Source organism: Neolamprologus brichardi, chromosome 13 (genome assembly GCF_056152115.1).
Source record: "Neolamprologus brichardi isolate AB-2024 chromosome 13, ASM5615211v1, whole genome shotgun sequence".
Taxonomy (NCBI): Eukaryota; Metazoa; Chordata; class Actinopteri; order Cichliformes; family Cichlidae; genus Neolamprologus; species Neolamprologus brichardi.
The window spans coordinates 19,546,089-19,569,975 of NC_142116.1; the positions used below are offsets into that span (position 1 = coordinate 19,546,089).

At 41.7% G+C, this 23,887-nt stretch overlaps 1 protein-coding gene across 2 annotated transcripts; it reads right to left on the minus strand.

The window, feature by feature from the left end:
* Positions 1-1,475: 1,475 nt before the first annotated feature.
* foxn2a (forkhead box N2a) lies at positions 1,476-23,042 on the minus strand. Of its 2 annotated transcripts, none has more exons than XM_006800805.3 (6): positions 22,869-23,042; positions 12,555-13,129; positions 9,962-10,086; positions 9,041-9,090; positions 8,335-8,403; positions 1,476-5,401 (listed from the first exon to the last, which is right to left on the minus strand). In XM_006800805.3, the coding sequence occupies exons 2-6, from the start codon at positions 13,113-13,115 to the stop codon at positions 4,977-4,979; spliced, it is 1,230 nt and encodes a 409-aa protein (XP_006800868.1). In that variant the 5' UTR covers positions 13,116-13,129; positions 22,869-23,042; the 3' UTR covers positions 1,476-4,976. The 2 variants fall into 2 exon arrangements, with proteins under 2 accessions (XP_006800868.1, XP_035767962.1); XM_035912069.2 differs by lacking the exon at positions 22,869-23,042 and adding an exon at positions 22,497-22,786.
* Between the last annotated feature and the right edge of the window lie 845 nt (positions 23,043-23,887).

The following is a 23,887-nucleotide window of genomic DNA, read 5'->3' on the forward strand; positions in this document are numbered from 1 at the left end:
TAACAGGAAGAGACCTCGGTCAGGAACAGTAGAGGGGCAGCCACGTATAGCAACTGGTTGGGGTGATGGAAGGAAGACAGGACAAAAGACACGCTGTGGAAGAGAGCCAGAGTTTAATAATAACTAATGATTAAATTCAGAATGGTGTATAACTGTAAGCTTTCATTTATAAGGGTACAAATGTGTATTAAGGTGTATTTTCTTTTTAAATATCATTTATTTCAATAGGATACATTTCCTTTCTCCCTACAGTAGCCTACACACAGACACTTTCCATTATTAAGACATCCTTTCCTCTCCTCTTAGCTTTCCCATTAGGAGACCTAATGCCATTTACAATAAAAATGATGTGATAAATTATTTACTGCTCGGTTTCGCTTTGTTTTGATTTTTTCCCGGCTCCGTGTGTGTCGCATTAACAGAAACAAGGTCAGAAATCACAAGCGGGTTGTAGCACTGTCAAAGATGTGATTCCCCCCTTAAAACGCACATGACCTCATTTAGACTAGAAGTGAAATGACATGTTGCTAATGCACCCATCATTGCGCAAATCCTACACGATTAATTTCACCTAATCCATAATAATCTCTTTTAGATTTTCGGCCGCATACTATTTCTTTATTTTCCTCTGCCGTCGTCTCCGCCATCAGCAATCTTAAATGTATGTATACGGCCACAAACACAAACTCTCTCACATGCACACCACACCACAGCCAGTGGCTCCAGCATTGTCTGGTTGCTTGGCAACTGTCGGCGTGGCGTGGTTGCTAGGGGCGTGTGGGAGAGGGGAAGGGGAGGTGATGCTGCTCTGATTTCCAGCTGAATTGAGGCAGTCAGTAGGGAGAAGCCCCCCCCTCCTTCCAATATCCCCATCCCCTCCCCTTCCCCATCGACACACAGGACTCTATTGAACAATAGAGCTGTGCCAGTGGGCCTGAGGCTAGTCAGACAAGCCCTTGTTCAGGGTCACACTGTGTTCATCCCACAGTCCTCCATGACTAATTAACTTACAGCAAAGAGTGTCGTTAGCACATCTGATGATGCATCCATCACTGGCGCAGCCCTGGAATTTACATTAATGCGAGGTGCACTTCTGGCAGCCGGCCATTTAAAAAAAAGAAAAAAAGAAGAAAAAAAAAAAACATGAAGGAGAAGACAGAAAGGGAAAGTGTCATGGTGCTGCCACACTTAGTGCTGAGCAAAGCCTGTGCAGTCAAAAGAAACTGCTGGACTTGGTGGGAAATATCTCCCAGCTGTAGCACTGTTATGTGAAAACCGAGAACCACAGAGTCAAGGACCGCTGATCTTGTGGCTTTCGCAGCAGGTGACAAGATCGATCCAAAAAATTCTTACAGACAAAAAAGAAAGAAGGAAAAAAAGAAAAAAAAATCAACCAAAAAAACCCACTCAGGTGAAAAAAAACGCTCAAGTCAAGCCCCATTTTCCACAAAGAAACCAAAAGATGCACACGGCGATAAACAAGAACAGGTTTTTATTAATATTTTTGTAATACCATATATAATGCAATTGCATATCTTTGGCGAAAATAAATCTTATAAACATTTTATCAACAGAGGTTAGCATACAAAAACCAAAAAGGTGTGTCGGTCCAATGGACATGGCAGACAACTGACACAAACTCATACTGGGTTGGCAGCTTTGTCAAATGCAAGAGAAAAAAAAAATGCTCAGCACACCCATAAGAAATTAGGAAATGCAACAGAATCACATAATTAATATCTAATAACAGCTGTTGAGCAATAAGGGAACTGGGTTTGGAATTGTGCAAGTCCTGGGACCCAGAAATGTTTTGGTAGCTCACCCACAGATCGACTCGACTGGCTCGGTGTCACCTTGAGACAAACATTTCTTTTATTTCTCAAGTGCTACAGAAAGGATGAGGGTGATTTTTTTTATTCCTTTTATCTCTACTAGCCTCTCCAAAACTTCTCTGCGGCTGTCCCGACACTCGAGAGTAGGTCTGAAAACTACACAGCAGCTGCTTGAAGACTGAGTAACTCAGATCCAGTTTTACAGTGATATTCAAAAACATTCAATAACAAAACCTGGAAGCATGAGTTATGGGGTGGCAGTACTTTTATAAAAGAGTCTTACAGCTAATCTTCAGTTTCTTTGACTACTTAAGTCATAATACCTAAACAAAACCATATGATTAAATGAGCCCAGAAAAACTTGGGGTGCGTATGGGGTGGTGTGTGTGTGTGTGCACGTGTGTGTGGAGGGGGGTGGGGGGGTATTGGGTGCATCAATCTTAAATTTATCTACACCCCAGCTGTACATCGATTTGGCAACAAAAAAAGGTTTCAGGATCAATGTTAATTAACTGTTTTCTATCCAGCCTAACAAAAAGCAAAACAAAAACATCAAGAAAACCTGGCAGTCATGGTTAAATTGAAAACACACCCGCTCTAAAGACAACAGACATTGGCAAAATACTTAATCACTGTAACAAGACAGAAAAAAAAGGGAGGGAAAAAAAGGTGTGTTGCTGAAAATAAACAAGGAGAAAAACAAAAATACTTATTAAAGGAAGTTCACAGAATGAAGGGAAAAAATTACTGTGCCTAGTCATTTATTTTAAATAACCAGTGTCTGATGCGTTTAAAAAAAAAAATCCCATAAATTAAAGTCATAAATAAGGTGATGATTAATGAACAACAATTTGTTCTTTTTTTTTCACAGCTAAACAAGACCAGTGTATGCACTCAGTTATCAGCTGAGAACTGCGGCTTAGTCTGCAAAGAGCAGTTCCCACTCAAAAGCGACAAATGTAAACCAAAAGATTGGTTATGTCACCGTACTGACCAGAGTCATCGCCCGTTTCCTGATTCAAAAACTCCAGATCACAATTACAGTGTGGCAGTAGGAGGGGTTTATAGATATTAACAAAAAAAAACCAAAGCAGCCAGTTTGCAGTTTTGCATCAGTGGCACGACAAAATGTTTGGCACCGACCATGCACGCTATACTACCAGTCACACCATGTTATCCAGTACAGTGGGGGGGAAAAGAAAAATACATTTTCCAGCTTGTTATCCTAGCACTCATCTATGCTACTGTTGACTGTACGCTGCTTCTATTTGGGTTTTTTTTTTTTGTTTGTTTGTTTTTTAAAAAAACAGAAAACTGTGGCCTTCTACGCAAGTGGCTCGCAACTTCCCCTCAGAGAACCGCGTGCAATCAACTGACAATAAACACTCCATTTCACAGCTTGAGAAGAGAATGTGCACTTCCTTATTTTGTTCTAGGAGGAAGAGCAAGGACGAAAACCTAGCAGCCAGCCAAAACCGAGGGCACAGCACAGAGCACAAACAAGCGTCTTCAGCATCTCGCCTGCGAGCAACTGCGTGTACAGAGTTGACTTCTCTGTGACTATACTGTCCCCCTTCTTGTTATTTACATTTGGATGCTCTGCGCTGTGGGTCTCAGAACAGAAAAAAAAAAACCCAAAACAGAAAACACACACACACCTTCCTTCAAGATGTGAATTAACTTGGCCACAAGATCAGCCAACTCAAAATTACCTGTATAACTTAGTAATTATCTAAAGTCCAAGGTATCATAAACAAGGCCAGAGATATAATCAAACTGCAAATCCAAATATTGGCGTGAGACGTGGCGGTCATTTACCATCCACTCCTTTTCCCCCCTCGCCTCACTATTAGCCAACTCTGCATTCAGAAAGCCCAAAAGCAAGCAGAGCACCGAGCAGCTCTTACAGTACAGCAGTAGCAGGGAGATGTGTCATTACGATAGTACATTATATTCATCGGATTTGTCAGTAGAAGGATTAAAAAAAAAATTGAAACTCTTTTTCTCGTGACTGTCATCCAAGGGTCCAGCTGATGTCGGCATGCACTGTGATACACACATGTGTACGTGCACACAAAAAAGAAAATTTATGGAGGATAACCTATGAACACGCAGCGAACACCTGGCAAAACAAGGCAGATGTTTCCTTTGCATAGGTTGTCGCCAAACATGAGAAAAGATGTCCCATTAACAGTGGATTGGGAAGAAAACAAACAAACAAAAACAAACAAAGAAAACAGCTGTGCTGTAATGGCCGCGCAAAATCAAGCAAAGTCCTAGCTAACTTTGCAACTCAATTTGGCAGTGGCAGAGTAATACTATATCCACATTTTGCTAATCCTGAAAACAAGACGCGGCTCGCGTGTAGTAAGTTTATCGCATAACAAGATCATAATACTACTCCGTTCATTCGCTTAATTGTAAAGTTTAACTAGCATACTTGACTGACAAATGCCACCATGGAATAATGTCAGAAAGTTAAGGTTGAGGATTAATTATTGCATCTCTTTCTTTTTTCTTCTACAAGAGCAGGAACTCCTTTCCAAACAGTGGTAATTTTTTTTTTCCTTTAGCACAAAAACAACAAAAAAGGAAAAATAAAAGGAGAAAATGTCAACACCAGGAGGTTAGATTTCATCTGTTACAAACATGCACTCGTTCGCTTCATAAATAGATTCACTTGGAAGAGGATACGGGTTTGAAGAGGAAGCATGCAACGCTTTGAGTTATAAAACCAGCTTTCAGCTTCTTTTTTTTTGTTTTATTTTTTTTTCTTCTTGTGTCACTTTTTGTCTTTGAGAGGAAACGTCTTGAATCACAGTCCTCTAATCCAACAGAAAGCAGGCAGGTCGTTTTGGATAGGTATCTTGATGGTTCTCCATAAGCCCAAACACCCACCCTCAAAAGTTACCCCCGAGTTACTGTATATGGCTTTGTTCTCCTGTGTGAACGATACTATTGCCATTTGTTTTGTTGGACAGAGATACTCCCAAACAAACCAACAAACCAAAAAAAAAAGGAAAAGAAAAAAGGCTCAAAATGGCCAGTGAACGATCAGATTAGGAGAAGGAGGCACACTGGGACACAGGGGGTCAGAGGTTAGGGTTTCACTGGGTCCAGGGTCTTATGGGGGTAAAAGAAAATTCATTTCCTGCTAAGTTTTGTGCTCTTGACAGTGCGTTTGGAGCCCTCCGTGCAGCTGCGTATACCGGCGAGGTGCAGCAAGGAGCCGGCGGCTTCCTTCAGCTCCTCGTCCAGCTCTGGCTTGACCTCACGCCGCGCCCTCTTGCTAAGGGGCCACTTGACGGCGAGCGGACGGCGAGAAGTCTGGTGAACGCCCCTCTCGTCCCAGAGGTCGGAGTCCTCGTCGCTGTGGAAACCCTCGCTGCCGGCGCGGCGAGACTGCCTACGTTCGCAGCCGCCTTCGTCCAGGGAGGAAAGAGAAGAAGAGGAGGAGCGAGAGGAGCAGCGTTGCAGGGCTGCGCTGCTGTAGTTGTGGTCCTGTTTTGGATCGCTGCTCACCAAGACAGAGTCGGGCCGAGAGAGGTCCAGAGGGCTGTCAGAATTGCCTGAGGAGAGGATAAAAGCCTGATAAGTGACCATTCAGTGCATGAGGATGTCTTGTTACAGAGAGATAAATGACTGGTTTGAAATAAGATTTCTGGAAAAAAGAAAAAAAAAAAGCGACACCATCATTAAGACACTCGGGGGCTTTAACTTGTTTTGTTTACAAGTTTAAAGCAGAACTAAGATTTGTCTAGGACCAGCAGTGAAAACGTAGTTTTAAAATAGCTTGCTGCATGAATGTGAAAGCAGAATTAAAACTCGTGGGGGGAAAACAAAAAAAAGTAAAAATTTAATGATTCTATGGGAACCTTTGCAAGAAGAAAAATAAACTTTGCATTCAGAAAATAAATCAAAATCGAAACTAGAGACTTTAAAATTAACTGTGATTTCAATAAATACACCTTAACAAATACATGAAAGTATTTGTTATGGTATTTTTTGCCCTTTCTAAAGCTGTCTTGCTATACATTTTAAAGAAAAAAAAAATCAACTTCGGGGAAAAAAGGTCCTCTCTAGCGGTCCAATATCAAGAACTAGAACCTTAAACAACAAATAGTCCCACATGTAGCCTTTTGTAGCCAAAACACTGAACTTCTTTTTGTACACCTTGTGTTTACATAGATTACACAAAGAATATGTAACTCCAGATGGACTGCAGTTCCCAATAGGTGAACTTAAGCCACAGAGAGGCTAACTGTTTCCTCCAATTTTCAGTCTTTGTACTGAGCAAAATAAACCAAACAACTGGTGGCTCTTGTATTTTCCAAATGATAACAAACTACCCAAATCCCATATTTTGAAGACGCAAACATAAGAATTTTTTTTGCCAAAAGAGAACCTGTAAGAATCAGAGAAAATGACCAAAGAAATTACCAAGCTCTCTGAATTTGAAAATAGACATTTCTGCATTGATTTCCTTTTCCCATGAAATGCAGCCTGAGGTTCATTGAGTTAGAAATTCAATGAACCTCAGAGTTAGAGGTTCAGTTGAGTTAGTTCATTGTTTGTTATAGACAAACAATGAACTAATAACACAAACAGTTATATGTTGTAAGTCTGTAATGTCCAGGTTTCACTCCTATTTATTAAACAGATCCTTTTTCTGTTGTAATGGAAGAAATCGCATCCTCAGCCCACCTCCCCTGGGTCTGTTCTTGATCCTTTTTTATTCCCCATCTACATGCTTCCATTGGGTCAGGTAATCCATAAATAAAGCGTTTTCCCCCTCATGTATGTAGACAATACACAGTTGTTTGTGCTACTAAGTATCAATATAAATACAATCTCAAATCTTAAGAAGTCTCTCTGACGTTAAATCATAGATGTCACAATACAGGAACTATGTTCCCTGTCATCACCTGTAAAATCCAGAATTTAATTTAAAAGCCTTCTACTCACATCTAAAATCTTGAATAATCAGACCTGATTATATCTTAATGACATCTTAGTACCTTACGATCCTAACAGAGCACTTTGCTCTCAGACTGATGACTTGCTTGCGTTTGCTAGAGTTTCTAAAGAGCCTATGACAGTTTGGGAGACAGACACTATCTCTACTTTTAGGATCAGGCTTGAAACTTTCCTCTTTTTTTTTAAAGCTATATAGTTCGGGCTGGATCAGGTGACCCTAGCCCACCCATAGTTATGCTGCAATAGAACCGGGCAGCTGGGGGCTTCCCATGATTCCCATGTGTTTCTTCTTCACTTCCCATTTGTACACCACTATTGCATTTAATCATTCTGAATTATTCAACACTGGCCCTCTTTCTTAGTGCCCTCTGCTCTCTAAATATTGCAGGATCTTTACCTTACAATATAAAGAGCCTTGAAATGACCATTGTGATTTGGTGCTATTTAAATATAAAGTTTGAATTAAAGCGACTTAAATCTGTCCTACAACTTCAGGAATTCCACTCAAAACCTGGTTCTAATGCAAGTTTTCTTTTGACTCACAAATCACCAAAATCCTGCTTTCTACAATTAAAAAAAAGTTACAAAAGTTTACACATTTTTTTGTTTCCATCTCAAGCAGCCTTTGAAAAAGTCATCCATGCCACCATCTCATCATGTTTAGACTACTGTAATTCCCTCAACTCGGGTCTCAGCCAAAGGTTCATCTCCCGCCCCCAGCTTGTTCAAAATTCAGCTGCCAGATTCTTAACAAAGTCAAAGAGACCAGACTACATCACTGCTATCCTGGCTACACTGCACTGGCTTCCTGTTAGATACTGAATTGATTTTAAAAACTTATTCATTACTTTTAAAGCCTTACCCAGGCTTGCTCCTACCTACATCAGATTTCGACAGACTTTATGAACCAAGCTGCTGGTTATGCTCTTCAGGTCAGAGCCTCCTAACCCGCCCTATAGCCTGCGTCATTCTGATTTCCTCTCACAGTGTTGAACTATTTACCAGAGGAACTTACCAAAATCAGTATATCCAATTTTAAATCACTTCTCAGAACTTATTTTTAAAGAAAGCCTTTTTAAAATTTAACAAAAACCCTTATTCTTCATCTACCTTTTCTTTATATACAAATGTTTTTACCTTTTGATTCCTAACTTTAGCCCATCTGAAACACAGTGACATGACCTAAAGAGATACAGATGAATCCATTTTGCTTCATTGCTAATTTTTCATTACTAAGTGTGTAAAGTGTGAACTACAACTATTTGTGTGGTTTTAGTTTGGTGAGATTTTGTCTGTCTATTACTGCAGCTTAGATGAAGATAAAAAAAAACACATTGTCTATCATTAGACAAAGCAGATATTCTGATGATTCAAAGACATTCAAACTTCTTCTTGCAGCTGTGTACATCAGAATTGAACACACACAACATCAAAGAAAATTTAAGCAATGACGGGTGGTATGTCAGGGGTTGGACACAAAGCTAAAAGAAGAGGTGAAAGTATGGCTACTTGTAGGTTGTCTTACATGGGTCAACGTGGTGCCCAGGGGCAGAGTTTAAGAGCATCATGGCAGTGGCAGCATCAATGTCAGACTCTGGAAGAGGAGAGAACATGCACGATGGTCAGTCCTACGGTGTGAAAGCATGGTAGCATGACATCCCTACTAGGACTGGCTTGACCGACTGGGCTCCATTATTTTTAAGCTACACACTCGGCGATCCAATCAGTGCTTACTGAACGCACGGGATATGCAGAGGACTCGCAAAAACAAATCAGAGTAAATATAAGCCCATGATTTTCAGAATGCATCTGATCTCATGAGATCTGACAAAGTGTCTGAAAGCCTCACAGCTCACTTCTAGGGCTCTAAATTATTAATGATTACAGTGAGACTGAGTGCTCGATACTGAGCACCAGCAGAACCTCTGCTTGTCGTCAAGGTTACAAATCCAAGAGGCAAAGGGGGGGAGGGGGAGGGGGGGGAGACATCGACAGGAGCTGTCAACATTATGGTCAACATGAGGCATCAATGACTTGAAAGCAACAAATCAAACCAAGAGCTGAGCATAAAAGCACAGTGATGCTGAATGTTCTGGGGCTGAAATGTGCAAAGGCAACATAATCAAAACAGTGCACAAACACAAGCTAACAAAACTGCACTACACATCTGCACATTGCTGGGCAAACAGCTTACAAATACGAAAACTTTGATCAATTTGCTTTTCTCTCACCTTTGAATGAGCAACCTTGTAGAAAGAGATGACGAGGGGGTGAGGAGGCACTGCAGAATGTAAACAAAGGACACCAAGAGTCAGATGATACGTTTGAAGAGAAGACAGAAAAGCCAAATTCTGCCCTTTCAAAACTGTGTTTTTATTAAGAATTAGTTATCAAATAATTACAAATGACTACAAACCTGTTAAGATAAAATATTTCCTCAGCTTAAAAAAAGTGATTTCAAAGTCAGGAGAATAAATCATATATCTGGCTGCTCCTTATGGTATACCTCCAAATGTTTCACAATAAAAGCAGAAAATATGGGTTCTGTCTACTAAAATGCTATGGTGGTGTATATGAAACTGTTACATGAAGTGTTTGTACTGTAGCTTCCCAGAAGTGTGAGCATTGGGGAAGTTCTGGGTTTGCAGAAGCTTCTGGGCATTATCATGTTTCTGTTAAAATGAATTGTTCTCAGTTTTTCCCCATTATGTTTACGGTTCAATTGCTCGTCTTATGTGTTAGTTACATTTAGCAAAGCTGTGGCATTGTGACCATAGGGAGGAGCTGGTTTGATATACATACGAGCGTGAGGAGAATAATGCTCTTCTTGTTGTTAAACTAACAACAGAGAGTTTCAAACTGTTGTGCTCCTACCTGTCACGGGTGAGTCATCACTCACCATGGTACACTAAGTGCATTGCTGTAAGTCTAAAGGAGCTAATGGAAGCATATTGGAGTGGGTATGTGACCAAGTTCACTTTTTCTAATCATACTGAAAGCCAATCGCTAATACAAGCCTGCTCTAAATAAAGTTCAGGTATTTCCTTTTATGTCCAAAACAGATCCCTGCAAAATATATTTGACACATAATAATTCCCTTGATCATCATAAGCTACAAATTGAATTGAATGATTAAAGTGATGACCGCTCACCTGGGTGGGGAGGCGGGTGGTGTGCAGAAGGCATGTGCGGCTGGGAAGTGCTGCTTCTTAAGAGCTTGAATTAGGTTGGGGCGGTACTCAGGGTCAACACACCAGAGCGACCCTTTTCCATTGGCCTGTAGGACAAAGCAGGGACAGTCAAATCTCTAAACCCCTGTTACAAAGTAATGAAGCTGCCAGAAAGTTCACATAAGAAACTGTGAGCTCAATTCTGATTTACAATAAATCTAAGTGGAAAACAAGGATTCAAGAGCCTTACAGTTTTTTGAGAGGTTTGTCATAGGTGCTGTTATAATAACTATTATTACAATAAATTAGTTATCCAATAATATTGGATTGAAAGGCACCCTGTGGAGTTCACTTTTTTTTTTTTTTTCTCAATTCAGCGTTTCACAGCAGAGGTCAGGAAGGAGGCGATCTGTTGATGTTGCACAATAAAAACCCTGTCATATGATCTTCTTTTCAGAGGATTTAACGATGGCGTCTTATCCTGTTGCCCAAACATTCCCAGTCCCCATGAACTAAGCAAAAGCTGTTACGTCATTTATTTTGTTCAACGCAAGAGAACAAAACTAACAAAAGAAAAGCAGCAGGCAGAACATTATCCTGAAAGAAACACCAAAAATACAGTATGTTCGGTCTGGCTTTTCAGAAAAAAAATCCAAATAAATAAATAGAAATCAGAGCGAAAACAGGCTATAAAGGCTTGTGAGTTAGGTCTTTAGTCAAAATAACATGCTTTGTCACTTTGTACGAGTAAGTATTTGATCACATGAGTTCAATTAAAACTGTAAGTAATGTACACAATTTTAATTTTGAATCACTGAAGCCTTACAAACAATTTGCATGCAATTCCCACCTCAGCAAATTCTACATAATCATTATTTTAATGGAAGCTTTGTTCATACTTCTGTTTGGTAGCTCACAATCCTTTTCACCGCTTTGCTGCAGAACAGTGTGGCCATGTATTCCACATGTGGCTGGTATGTGTATCCTCATGCAAGACGTAAACAAAACAGGGCCCGCAACTAGTGGAGATAATAATCCACAGGGTACCTTTAAAGACTTAATGAGGACTTGAAAATCAATTTGGGTGATCTGTACAGCTGAGTAATTGCACAAAACTACAAATGACAAGATTATCATTTATCAGGGAAAAAAAGTCAAGTGTGACTCAAACCTTTTAGAGATTAGTCACTGTGGAAATGCACTTCATTTCCAAATCACTTTTCAATTATAAGCTTCACAGCACCTTTTAGACACAACACGCTCAAATGGCAATACTGAAAAAATGATGAGAATTCCTGAAATATTTCGCTGTCAGAGCTGGTGGGACTATAGTGACCTCAGCAATGATTCAAATTTTATTACTGCCCCACAGTGAAAAATAGCAAATACCAAACTTTACAATATAACAGCTTTTACAATGAGAGGAAATTTTTACTCAACAGCTCCCTGTGAAGAATAATTGTATCTGCTGGTGATGTGTGCATGTGTCACTTTATCTGATGGTGGCGTATTCTTGCCCAGTCTGGGAGAATAGAGCGAGGAGAATAACCTTGACTCAGATTACCAACCAGCCCTGATGCAGGAAGAAGGAAATGTCTCCATAGCAACGGAAACCACCAGCCAGTGTCATGTGAAACTGGTGCTAGTGTCTCAGCAGACGGAGGGCTCATGCTATGCACCTGCATGCTAAGCGGACTATACTGCATCGTATTGCTACACGCCAAGCGCAAACTGCCGTTCCCACCCTAGATGGGCAAATATCAGGTTTTAGCCAGATACAGCCATGACATGGGGCTTCAAACCACATCCTCTCACAATATTAAAATGTCATGATACACAGACTTCTTGGGTGTTTAGAGGGTATTGCCACTGTTTACCGTTACACAGAAGAATCCAGGAATCTACTTCTCCACACTTTTTACACACACACACACACACACACACACACACACACACACACACACACACACACACACACACACACACACACACACACACACACCCTTTCAGACTAAACCGTAATAACAGCCGTTAGTGAGTAAATTCAAGCATGTGAACATGAGTAGGCCAGCTTCTCTTTTTTTTGCCCCTTGTTATTTGTCGCCACTACTTGTAGAAACACAAGCTACCATAAATGATGTGTATGTCTGCCAGGACCAGGTAGACAAAGATTGTTCTTTGTGCACTTTCAGGACTTAAGGTCGCGTTTGCTTCCTTTGTGCAGTGTGGGTTCAGACTGTGGGAGGCTTCTCTCTAGCTGCACTACCTTGACGTGTTTCTAAAGATATTGTCCTATCTCGGTGTGCGGTGTTTGCATATCCTCTGGAGGAGGAGGATCTTTGACCTTGACTGGATTCCACCCTTATCATAGCCGAGTCAGAGTTCTGTGCAGCTGTGTGTCACATGAGCCATGTGGCAGCTTCACACTCTAGCACACTGTTTGCTAACAGTGCTAAACAAAGCCACTGTAACTGTAAATGTCACATCATCAAACAGATGCATGCTGACAACTACAGAAAGATAACTGTAAATCTAAGTGAAGTGCATAAAAGTTTGAAGTCACTTTGAGACCTACCTTTCCCAAGCTCCTTTCGACCTTGCGGAAGCATTTGTTCAGGGACAAGTTGTGACGAACTGAGTTCTTCCAGCCAGTGGGAGCGTTGGAGAAATACGGGAAGTGCTCAAGTATCCAGCCGTAGATTTCTTTGACAGGCAACGACTTGCTGGGAGACTGCTCGATGGCCATGTAGATGAGCAGGGAAAATGAGAAAGGTGGTTTCGACTTCATCGAATCCCTCTCCCTGCCTCTGTTGTGTGATGAAGATGAGGAGGAGGACGGGCCCTGGTTCGACCCGTAGTCTCCTTCTATGTCAAAGAGGGGGCTGCCGCTCGTCTGAGCTTCGGGGCCCCCGAGAGTAAAGTTCTGAAGCAGGTTCTCGTGGAGCCAGTTGAGGTTAGTGAGCTCCTCATCCTCGGTGCCTCCGGTACGATCCACGCTAGTTGCCAGCGGACTGGACGCGCACTCCGCCTCGGGCAGCGTTCCTACACCGCAGACACCTCTGAGCCCTGCCCGCTCCTCTTGCATACCCGGAATTTCCGTTTTCTTATCTGGTGACATCCCAATAATTGGACCCATTAAATCAAAGAGGTCTGGAGAGAAAGAAAAAAGAAGGTTGTTAATATCAAGCAGCAAAGACAAGACCAAAAAAGGTAAATTTAAAAAAAAAAATTACCATCAAAAAAGGAGGATTTCAAAGTAATTTAAAAGCAAAGTTTGCAGTATGAAATAACTCAAAGTGACATTTTGGAAGGATGTGCTCTTCCAAGCGTTGGCCTTGTTTTCTTAAGTTTCCCTGGGGGCACACCTCCTGTAGCTGTCGGCCTCTATTGCAATTCATGGCCCTCTCACTGCCCCTCTCCTCCATCCCTGCCGAGGACCAAGAGGCTCTCAGCCCCCCTCCTCCTCCTCCTCTCGACTCCACGTGAGGACCTTCGAGGACATCCTCTCAAGTAAGTGAACTGACTTAAGGCTCCACTCCTCAACGCCTACCTCGTTTCAGACAAGACCCAGCTGCTCGTTATGTGTAAATGAGCATGAAACCAGCCAGTGACTGCAGGAATAAGTGCAAGGACTCCATCTTACAGATTGGATAGCTCTTACGGACCGAAATACATTCAGCCGGGATGAAGTCTGCATTTGTCGCATGGCATATTAAGTTGTGTAAAGAGGCTACAAGCCTAAGAGTTGTCAGTCATTTAGGAGCACGGGGAAATGCCAGAGCACTCTATCATTAACAAAATGAACCTTAGTACACTTATCAATACTTTTTAACATGAGCTCTGAAGAGGCCTTTTATCTTAAACACCAGAGTTCCTGTCGCAGTTTAAGTTGAAGTTAGAGTGAGAAATAATCTGGGCTACAGACAAACCTACATTACTGGAAATTTAAACTAAGCATCACATTATCTGAAAATAAATTTTGCCCCCATAAAATACAAGCAGCGGTTTGTGTGCAGTACTTATTGTGATTTGGTATTATGTGAATAATGTTGAATCGAACTGCTTGTTGAGGCCAAGAGCACAAAGAGATCACTCCGCATGTCAGCTCACAACAAGCTTTATGTCCTGGGTGTCACCATGACAACCCTGCCATCCCTTCAATTAAGAGCAGAAATCCCACAAGCAAGAATCTATAAGAAAAATAATTAACCCACCCTGAGCTGACTCTGGCACATTCAAATCACTGAAAAGAAAGCCTCTGAAAAGAAATACTTCTACTGAGGTCTACAGCATGTCCCGATTCTGCGAAGGTCTAGGATGTTCTGGATCTGGACTTTGATGGGAATTAAACTGGACGGTCAGAGAGGTAAAGTCGCAGCGTGGTGGTGGATGGGCATGCCTTTTCATTTCTGTGATAAGAACTGGGTCAAACTCATGTGTTTGCACAGTGGCAAAGACAGGAGTGGGAGTGCGCGCGCACACAAACATACACACAAATCAGTTTGTCAAACCCAGTCAGTGTGGACAGGAGGGGGGAAAAGAGGCATTAGTGCATTTACAAAATGACCTTTAAACTCTCAATAAGCGGATAAACCTATAGCAGATGGATACTATTCTGGTTATGGCCCCAATTCTCTCCTTTTGGACATGACTGTGACCCTCTCTTTTGGGGCTCAAAAAAAAAGAAAAGTCTAGCCTTCCAAATGGACATTTGGGGGATGTATGTGTATGTGTGTGTGTGTGTGTGTGTGTGTGTGTGTGTGTGTGTGTGTGTGTGTGTGTGTGTGTGTGTGTGTGTAAATGACCACTATTGTGCAAAAGAGTGCACATTCTAGGAACACACAACACAAGGAGAGCAGGGCTAGGTGTTCGAGCCAAGGAGGGGAACTAGGCCTAGACGTCTGTGATTTCTTACACAATAAAAGTGTGCATTTCAGTGTATGTGTATATATTCCTGTTATAACAGCACATTGTCTTAGATTTATCATGCATTCTGGCTTTCAGTGCAGCGCAGCTGAATTGCTCTAGTGCATCACATAAACTTCTGCGATTTAAATTACAGATAAAAAAGAAGCAAGTCAATAAGTTTTCCAGGCCAAAGGCAAAGTGTCAGGCAGCATCAACCCAGAAAGAGATAACAATAGGGAAAAGACTTTTCTTAAAGGACCGAGCGTGACAGAAGGTTTGACAGAGAGACCTAGACCTGTGAGAAAGACAGAGAGAGAGAGGCAAGTGAGGCTTAGAGGTAGTAAGGTAGGCTGTGCAAGGCATCTTCAATCTCGGCTGAATCACAGCTCTCAGCAAAGCAAAGTTATTAAATATGTCAGCAGGCAAGAAAGAAATGAAAAAGCAGAGAGACAAGTGCACATGTTCGGAAGAAAATATTATTTATGCTTCCTAAAAGCATTACAGACTATGTTTATACTGACTTTATTCTCTCAGGATAAGCTCTTTGGGACATATCATCTTAAAATACATTTAGCTGTGTTTGGGCCAAATATCTAGTTCATTTAGACAAATTAGGTGAACGGCAACAATTTGGGGCAGGTTTTTTAGCAGATTCTCAATATTTATGTATGTTCTTATGCAGGAGTGATAGAAAGGATACTTGGGGATTTCATGACAAGAAACCCAGTCTTTTTAAAATGTAGTTAAATGGAAAACAGCCTGCTGACCAACAACTAAGCCCTTTTTTGTGAATATAAATATATAGGTCACAGGAGGGAAGAAGTCAGCAAAGGTGTGGCAAAAAAAAAAAAAAAGATACGTCAGCTCATTTGACTAAAAGGTGCGGCCACATTATATGCCACAGTTGGTTGTAAACCCTTGATAGCCCGATTCTGTTTTATGTCAGAGAGACATGAAGAAGATGTAATATAGCTAAAGTGTCAGATCAGGGATTAACATTAAGGCACAACAGAGCTTCACCTCAGTTCTTCTTCCCAAACTTGACCTCTCAGCTGGGCCCCTGGGTGCCAAAGAGAGCTTATCCTCTTTTAAATAGCTCCTCCTGATGACTTGCCATTTGAATATCAACAGAGGCACGGTGGACGGATGAGAAGGCTGTCGTGCATCCAGCCAAACACAGGAAGTGTTTTACCATGACTGCAGCTGGTCAATTACCACTGCTGCTGCAATGATTGCAGTTATCATTGCTCTTATGAAAAGGCATCAAAGAGAGGCGGCTGGGAATCCACTGAATAATGGGACAGTAGTATGTAAAGAGCAGAGAGGGGAGAGGGAGCTAATAAGCCAGACTGGCCTGTTGACTGCTACTCATCCTTGAAAATACACCAAAGCTGCAATGGCGCTGACCTGATGGCTCATCTGCAAGTTAAAATAGCCGTGCTATCCGCCAGCCTCATCATATTCATGTGCAAACAGGCAGGCTAACAGCAGGTGCCAAGGCACATTTTTCTCCCCTTTCAAATTGCTCTTTTATCCTGTTAAGCACTTAGCCCATTCAAAAATACACAAAGACATATGGAGATAGCTTTAAGTGGGAAATCAAACCGTTGAGATGTCAGATATGTACAGGGGAATTTAAAGGAGATGATAGTGGCATTAAAATACAGAGATACTGCTTTGAGATGTTTTCTGGGAGCGAATCTCACAATTAGGACTCAGTTGCCACGGCAGCCAATGCTGTAAGGGAAGCAATTGTGCTCATGTCTGTGCATGAAGAGAGGGCTAATGTGGGGGAGATCAATACAGGCGGAAAATGCTGAGAGCAGCAGTCTGCTGCTGTTCTCCACAAACCTGTCTGACAAAGAGCGGCGAGAAAGGCCACTGCCAACCTGGATGTCACGGCACTACTGACTAAGAGCTATTAAGGCCTACTTCATATAACATAGAAATTATGCTCCCAAAAAATCTGTTTTGTTAAGCAAACTGCTTTCATACGATTCTCTTCTGCAAAACAAAAAGGAAAAGGGAAAAACAACCTCTGTATACATAACAGCCTCGAGTTCATACGCTGACACCACACCCTATTCCAAAGAAACAAACCAGTTGACACAAACCAGTTACACCTCTACAACAGATACACAAAGGTGTGCCGCAAAGCCCCATTGTGATGGCTGTTATTCGAAACCCTAACTGATATTTAGGCAACTACCCAGTCTGGCTGGAGCTCTAAAAATGTGAATGAAACAAAAGGAGGGGGGACTGAGTTAGAGTGGGAGAAGCAGGCAGAGAGAGAGAGGCTGTTCCAGAGCGGGTTAGCCAAGTGGCCTGCTCTTTTATTTTACAAGGGTGGGGGTTAAACCGTGTCATAACAAATAAAGAATCTATTACTTTAAAAGGTAAATTAGGCTACTATTAAAGCACGCCCTAACGATACATTTCTGACTAAAACTTGTCAAAGACTTTAACGGATCTCCTCAGCGTCCGAGGTGAAAGCAAATGAAAAAGCTTGCACAAAGCATTACAACTGGCCCCACACTCTGCTCGCACAAAGGAGCAGTTGTTTTTGCTCTAGTCATGTTTCCGAAGTGCTCAGTATTCACCTCGCACTTTCAAACACAGGACCGGGAGGGAAGGAAACACCTCCTGCCTGTTGAGGAAGTTCATTTTCAGACAACAAATTCAGACTTCACACAGAGACAGTTAGGCCCGCTATAGGACGAAAACAGTGAAATCGAGCAGCACGAGGCTACAAGGTAGCGTCTATTGGAGCAACAGTATTTACTCGGCCAATCTATGAATTCCATCTTCGTGTAGCTTACAGATAGCTGGCAAACACCCTGGCTGGACCTAATGTATCAACTAATGAAATCACTCAGGGAAAAACAAGCGATCAAAAGGACGGGCAATGGCTCAGTTCATGTTCGTCAGTGACACTAACCTCCTCCAACAACTTCAGAGTCAAACGCTCAAGACTGCACTTTGACTGTCAACAGAGGTGAGGCCTTCCAAAGTACATGCCAGTCCCTAGCCAACACTGAAACCTTATCTTTCCAGTCATGTGCCTGTAAGTTCAGCATACCGACACACACAACAACCTCAGTTCCTCTCAAATATGAAAAAAAAACAACAACAACAAAAAACCACTTCATGCTGTATGCTTGCAAACACAGCTCCACGGTCTTGTAGGAAATGGCTGAAATTAGAACGTTTCTATATTTGTCAAGGGTCAGTCCTTGAGCATGAGAAAACTTTCTATGTGCAGTAAAATACAACAGTGTTTGCAAATGAAACACAGAAAACACCAAAAAAACCCCACAGGGAACTCAAATGAGGAAAGATATGATAGATGATAGATATCCATGTCAACCACGAAGCTCCAGCAGAATGAAAATATTTACTGAATCTCCCCATTTGACTTAATCGACCAAAGCACACACACGTGGCAAACAAATATAAGCACACAGCTACTGAGCTCTGCCCGCTCCATATATAAGAAGTTTTGAAAAAGCTGACCTCTTGCTTTATACATTACAGACAAATTCTGCTTTCCATGTGTTGCTGTTTAACATCAAATTATAAATATGAAACATATGGTAACAGCAACAATAGTCACCAAGAGTTGTTTACTATCGATTCAGTGTTAAACTCTCTATTGTTATTAGGCAGTATTATAATAACTGCATCTTAATTAGTGCTGAACAGCCTCCTTATTCTGCCAATCATCACTTATTCAACCTTTTCCATTAGAGCACTGAATACCAACTACTTAAAATGGTCAGTGAAAAGTCACAAAATACTTGCTTTTTTCAGCAGCAGAGAAACTACTGAGTCTAATCATTTACCGTTTATTATAAAACAATGAATATACATTCTTGATGGTGAAAGGGCATAGTAGAAATCTAGTTATTCCAATGCCGTTTACTTTTTGAGATGCAGCTTTTTGAAAGAGCAAAGATTTGATCTAGTAATACAAGCTCATCAATTATTCTATGATTGAGTCATTTAAAGTACACAGCCCAGTATAAAATCCTTATTTAAAGGCGGTCAGTCTGTTTGACATTTACATTTGACTTTGTCCAAACACCAAAGCTACAGTTGTATAAATTCTGAGACACTTAAACTGACACTGATATATGATACTTAGTGAGGATTTACAGACAAGCTGGTAAGCCTGTGTTGTTGTTGTCGTACTGCTATCAATTAAATAAATCTTTTTATTTCTGCCTAGGCAAACGAGACAAAGAGCCACTGTGACAGAGGACACGGCCGTCCTTACCCCTTCCTTTCTCTCAATCAAGGAAACAGCCACATCAGTTGTTGCTTTCAGTGAGGCGGGCCCTAATGGGCTGTGTCTCGAGTCCACACAGTCAGAAATGAGACAGGCAAAGGAGCAGTCAGGGAGTGGGGGGGCTGTAGAGGGAGGCGACTCACCATAGAGTCAATCAAGAGATGTAAAACAATAAGTGGAGTAGACAGAGGGGCACCACGAGAAGGAGATAACCGCTGCCAGTATGCGACGTCTAAACAGACGCTTAAAGAGGGAAAAACTGATTTTCAGATCACGCAGAATCAACCTGTTTTGTCTTTTTGCCAGCTTGTGACATTAATTACAACACTGACGCCAGTTTGTAAAACAGCTGTGCCAAGCTCAGGGCATAAAAATAGATGCCATTTAGCTGCACGGTGAACTCTCAAGAGAGACTAAATGATGTGAAACATCGCAAAGAGCAGACAAGCTGATCACCCAAATAGGACAGAAAAAATAAATAATGACCAGGAAGGCCACAGGAGCGAGTGGGCGCGTGAGTGGAAACATGTCTTTTCAGGTGTTGACATTTACAACTCACTTCAGAGCTAGCCCCCTATGTTCGATTAGAAGAATGTGACAGACCCAAAACAACAACAACACACTGCATACTCCTGGGGATGCCCCTCCTTTATGACTAATCAGGGGCTCTGGTTAAGTGATCACTCAAGCTATCCATCACAAAACTGCATGAAGCATAGAGTCAGGCAGGCCACTGTCAACAGCCAGAGCTCAAGGTCACTGATTAGTGGCTAATCTCAAGTAATTATTTGTTTAATTGAACAAGTTAAAGTTGAAAAAAAAAAAAAGATCCAAAGAAGTAATTTGAAACTACTGGAGACTTACTTTAGACTTTAAATCAATCAACAACAACAGAAAATGCCGAACACTTGCTAAAATTTAGATATTCTATTTTCAAATGTGATTAAACTTTGCAATATGCACACAACAGCAGCATCGTGGTAACACAGTCACTTCAAGAAACCAAACTTCCTTATTCTGCCAGTTATCAGTTGTTCAGCTTTTTCCAATACAGCACCCGAGTACCAACTATTTAAAATGTTCAGTAAAAAGTCAAAGTACTTGGTAATGACGGGGATTGCAGAGAACAGTAGGTCACAAATCTCTGAGCACAAATCTATTAAGCCAATCCGTGAGAAACCAGCTTTACTCTGCGTTAAGCAATCCCCCCAAAAAAGTTGCTGCCGCGTGGGTCAGCTTTCGTAATGAATTCAAAAACCACAGCCGCTCGCATATCTATAGAGAACATGGTGGATTTTTCAGAGGACGCAATCTTTCATCAGCTCCAGGTCAAAGTACACAACTCTGTGATAAGACCGATTACATGGCAGCAGCAGCACTTTTAAACTGAGCGTGCTCTGTCACTCTTGTTTGGATAAAAGGTAACAGCCACATGACACAACAGGCCCAAGCCGTCTCCTTATTACTACATTTAATCGGTCATACTTAACACATTGGGATAATGGATGTAAGATTTTATTTGGCCGTGCGAAACTCAGTCGTCAAAAAAATGTGCTGCGGTGGTCTTTTCAGTGACGTTGCTTCATTGTTATACATCCTCTGACGAGTGTTTTCCTGTTCTCCCGTCAGTACAGTAGACTCGAGCGACATTTACACCATTGTGGTTACCAAGTTGTGAAAATGAAGTGTGGAATTCTTGAGCGTATGCATGGAGCTTGAGATACATTTGACACCCCTGCGTCTACTATTGTGCTCAGCTGGTGTAAAACAGCACCCAAAAAAGTGAATAAAACTGCTATTAGTGTAATCAAAAGATGGACTTGATACCTTAACTATCTTTTCGTTTGTTGCTATTTCATTAAATGACTGTTTCATAGGCTGTCAAAACACCCACACGGTTTACCGTCAGGAAGTTCAAGCAAAAGATTCCAAACAATGTCATGAACGAGTCGTCATGCAGTCGAGTTGTAAATTTCAGTTTCATATTGTCATCTCACGGGGATCTCACTTGTAAGTCTAGCAGTTACCTTTTCAAACACAGCGTGCTGTTAGCAGACCCATTCAAAAAGAGCAGAAATAAGACTAAGTAGTCTCCTTCCCATTTCCCCTGTCTTTTGCCTCTTACAAAGCTTGTCTATGGTGTCAATTCCAACATCTCAAATAACCTTGTGATAGTGCATATATAAAGATAATTCAAAAGGTACTGACAGTGTTTTCGATCCCTGCAGACATGTAGCCATTTCACATTGCAATAACCACATCAGTGGGTTACAGCAGGTCTTATTTATAGTAATGAATGTCTATTCTCGGATCCAAAAGTGCTTACCCTTCAGAGGCTTCTGCACAAATACATACATGAGTGGATACATGTCAGTTTTACAAAGACACCAGATGGTTTGACCCCACAAAGATTCTGGCATTAAAATAATGGCAGACTGACAACATCTGTTTCTTTTTTGTCTTCTTCTGTCCCTTAAGCTCCTGGTGTCTTTGTCTTCTATTTATCACCAGGGCTTTAACAACTGTCAGGCAAAGTGAAAGGAACAATGTCAGTCTACTTGTCTCTCCATCACATTTCCCCCTTCAAATATACGAATAAAACCTCAGTGCACATAATGAATTTTAGATGAGGTTTGTCCAGTCCAGTAAATGCAATGCTAACAGGCAGCAAGGTAGGAAACATCACACACAGACACCAGAAACAACACATTAAAGTATATAAAGGTCAATTCAACAGCAAAATATAAATTATAGCCAACAGCAGTAGGCAGAGATATTTTTCCTACAGTCTGACATTGTTTGTAGAGCACTCTGTATCTGGGACAATCTTGTGATAATCCATTACATCATGTGGCTAGCCAGTGTAGCCTCCAAACCTCTGGTGCCGTCGATATATATATATATTATGAAATATTCAACTATTTATAGCTATCAGGGAAGATGTGTCTGAACAGTATCAGGAGTAATAAGTCGCTCAATTTTTCTACCTACTACAGACAGACAAAACAGGCGAAAGACGTTCAAAGAAACAATGAGACTCAAAATCGGTGGAAAGGATACGCTGAAAGTGCTGTTAGCACAGAAAACTGATATGCTCCGGAGCTACTAACAGGCACACAGAGCACTTAAAACACTTCACACTCACACACATACAAGCAACCACAAGTCAGACGCACAACGAGGAATACAAAGTTACGAGCAATTACGCGGAGTATTGCACAACATTTCCCGACACACGGGGTTCGTTACGAAGGAACTTGTCTCCGTTTTAATTAGCCGTATTTTCAGTAAGTTCACTAAATGTTACTAGCTTTAACTCACCGAGAAACAACCGTCAGGCAGAGCAGCGTTAGCAGCCGCTCGATAGGTCAGGGGAAGGCACATATACCGCCTAGCATTAGCATTACATTTTAACTGGAAGAGCAGAAAGGGATCTGTTTGAATGTTTCAAAACACTCTTTGGTGTTATAAGTAATATCCCTTTATGCTCTCCAAGACATAAGCCCGAAGAAGAGAGAAGTAACGTTAACATTAGCTAGCTGGCCACATGCTGTCGCTTGATCTGCCATGCTGGCTGGCTGCTCTAAGCAAAGTCACTTGACCACATTTACTTTTAGCTTGTTCGAAACACAGCCCGGATCCTGCCGAACACTTATTTAATTACAACCCACTTAAAAACAATCGGCTACTCACAATCATGCACGGCTTGCCTCGGTGCGGTGCGTTTAAAGACACGTCTGCGCGCAGTTTATTCAGATGTCTTGTCTGTCTCACACACAATGTCAGAGATCAGATCAGCAGCTGCTTCCTCCATACACGCAGCGCGCAGATCACACAGCGCACGGCAACGCTACCAAACCCCTCGCCGTCGTCATGGCAACAGGTCCACTTCAGCCAATCAAAACTCCTCCCCTCCTATCTCCCCTGGCAACTGCCGCAGCGCTGGAACTCCGCGAACGCGCACGCCATCCAATTTTTTTTTTTGTATCGTGTAATGTGCTTTCACTTCTATCACCAGCTGCACGTAATCTATAGGAAGTATTTTTAAAATATATTTATATATCTATGTAGTTTTCAAAACCAGATTTACTGAATTAAAATGTGCCATTAACAGTGAAGCAGCAATGGGATTAATAATTAATTTGTTAAAGTGTGGGAGCGAAATGAAACCGGACGGGTCCCGCACAAGCACTGCCGCGTTATTCAGGCTGCACAAACACCTCGGGGCGGAGAGAGAGGATGTGTCACCACACCCAGCTTCATGACGATAGCGGACCCTCAATGGGGCCCCTCCTAGAGTAAACGATGATACAAGGAGCTAATGTGACCCGTGGATACACAACACACACATGCTGGGTAATGCTTGAGTATACAGACAAAGCAAAGCAAAGAATTTGGAAGAAGAAGAAAAACGATAGGCATTTTACGTGCTTCTCTCGAGTGCAGAATCAAAGTGTTCCTCTGTGCATGTGTTAAAAGTCCAAATTTGCACAAAACTGCTGTGCTTATGTACATGCCTGTGCTTATGTACTTTAGCAGCCAAAAGTGTGCTTCAGGAAGCCCGGCAGCTCGGTTTTGTATCTCTGGCTATCTGGTGAGTGCAGCTTTACTGGCCAACTGACTTCACACCAAGCTGTAACTTTCACATAACGGTGATACCTTTACTCATCCCAGCCACTCTGTTTCATAAGCATACATGAGTAGCTCTCTGT

Coding starts and splice junctions, on each gene's coding strand:
- foxn2a (XM_006800805.3), bottom strand. CDS start 13,115: ATGGGTCCAATTATTGGGATGTCACCAGATAAGAAAACGGAAATTCCG. Junction 10,087..12,554: donor TCGAAAGGAGCTTGGGAAAG/GTAGGTCTCAAA, acceptor TTTGTCCTACAG/GCCAATGGAAAAGGGTCGCT. Junction 5,402..8,334: donor TGGGCACCACGTTGACCCAT/GTAAGACAACCT, acceptor TCCTCTCCTCAG/GCAATTCTGACAGCCCTCTG.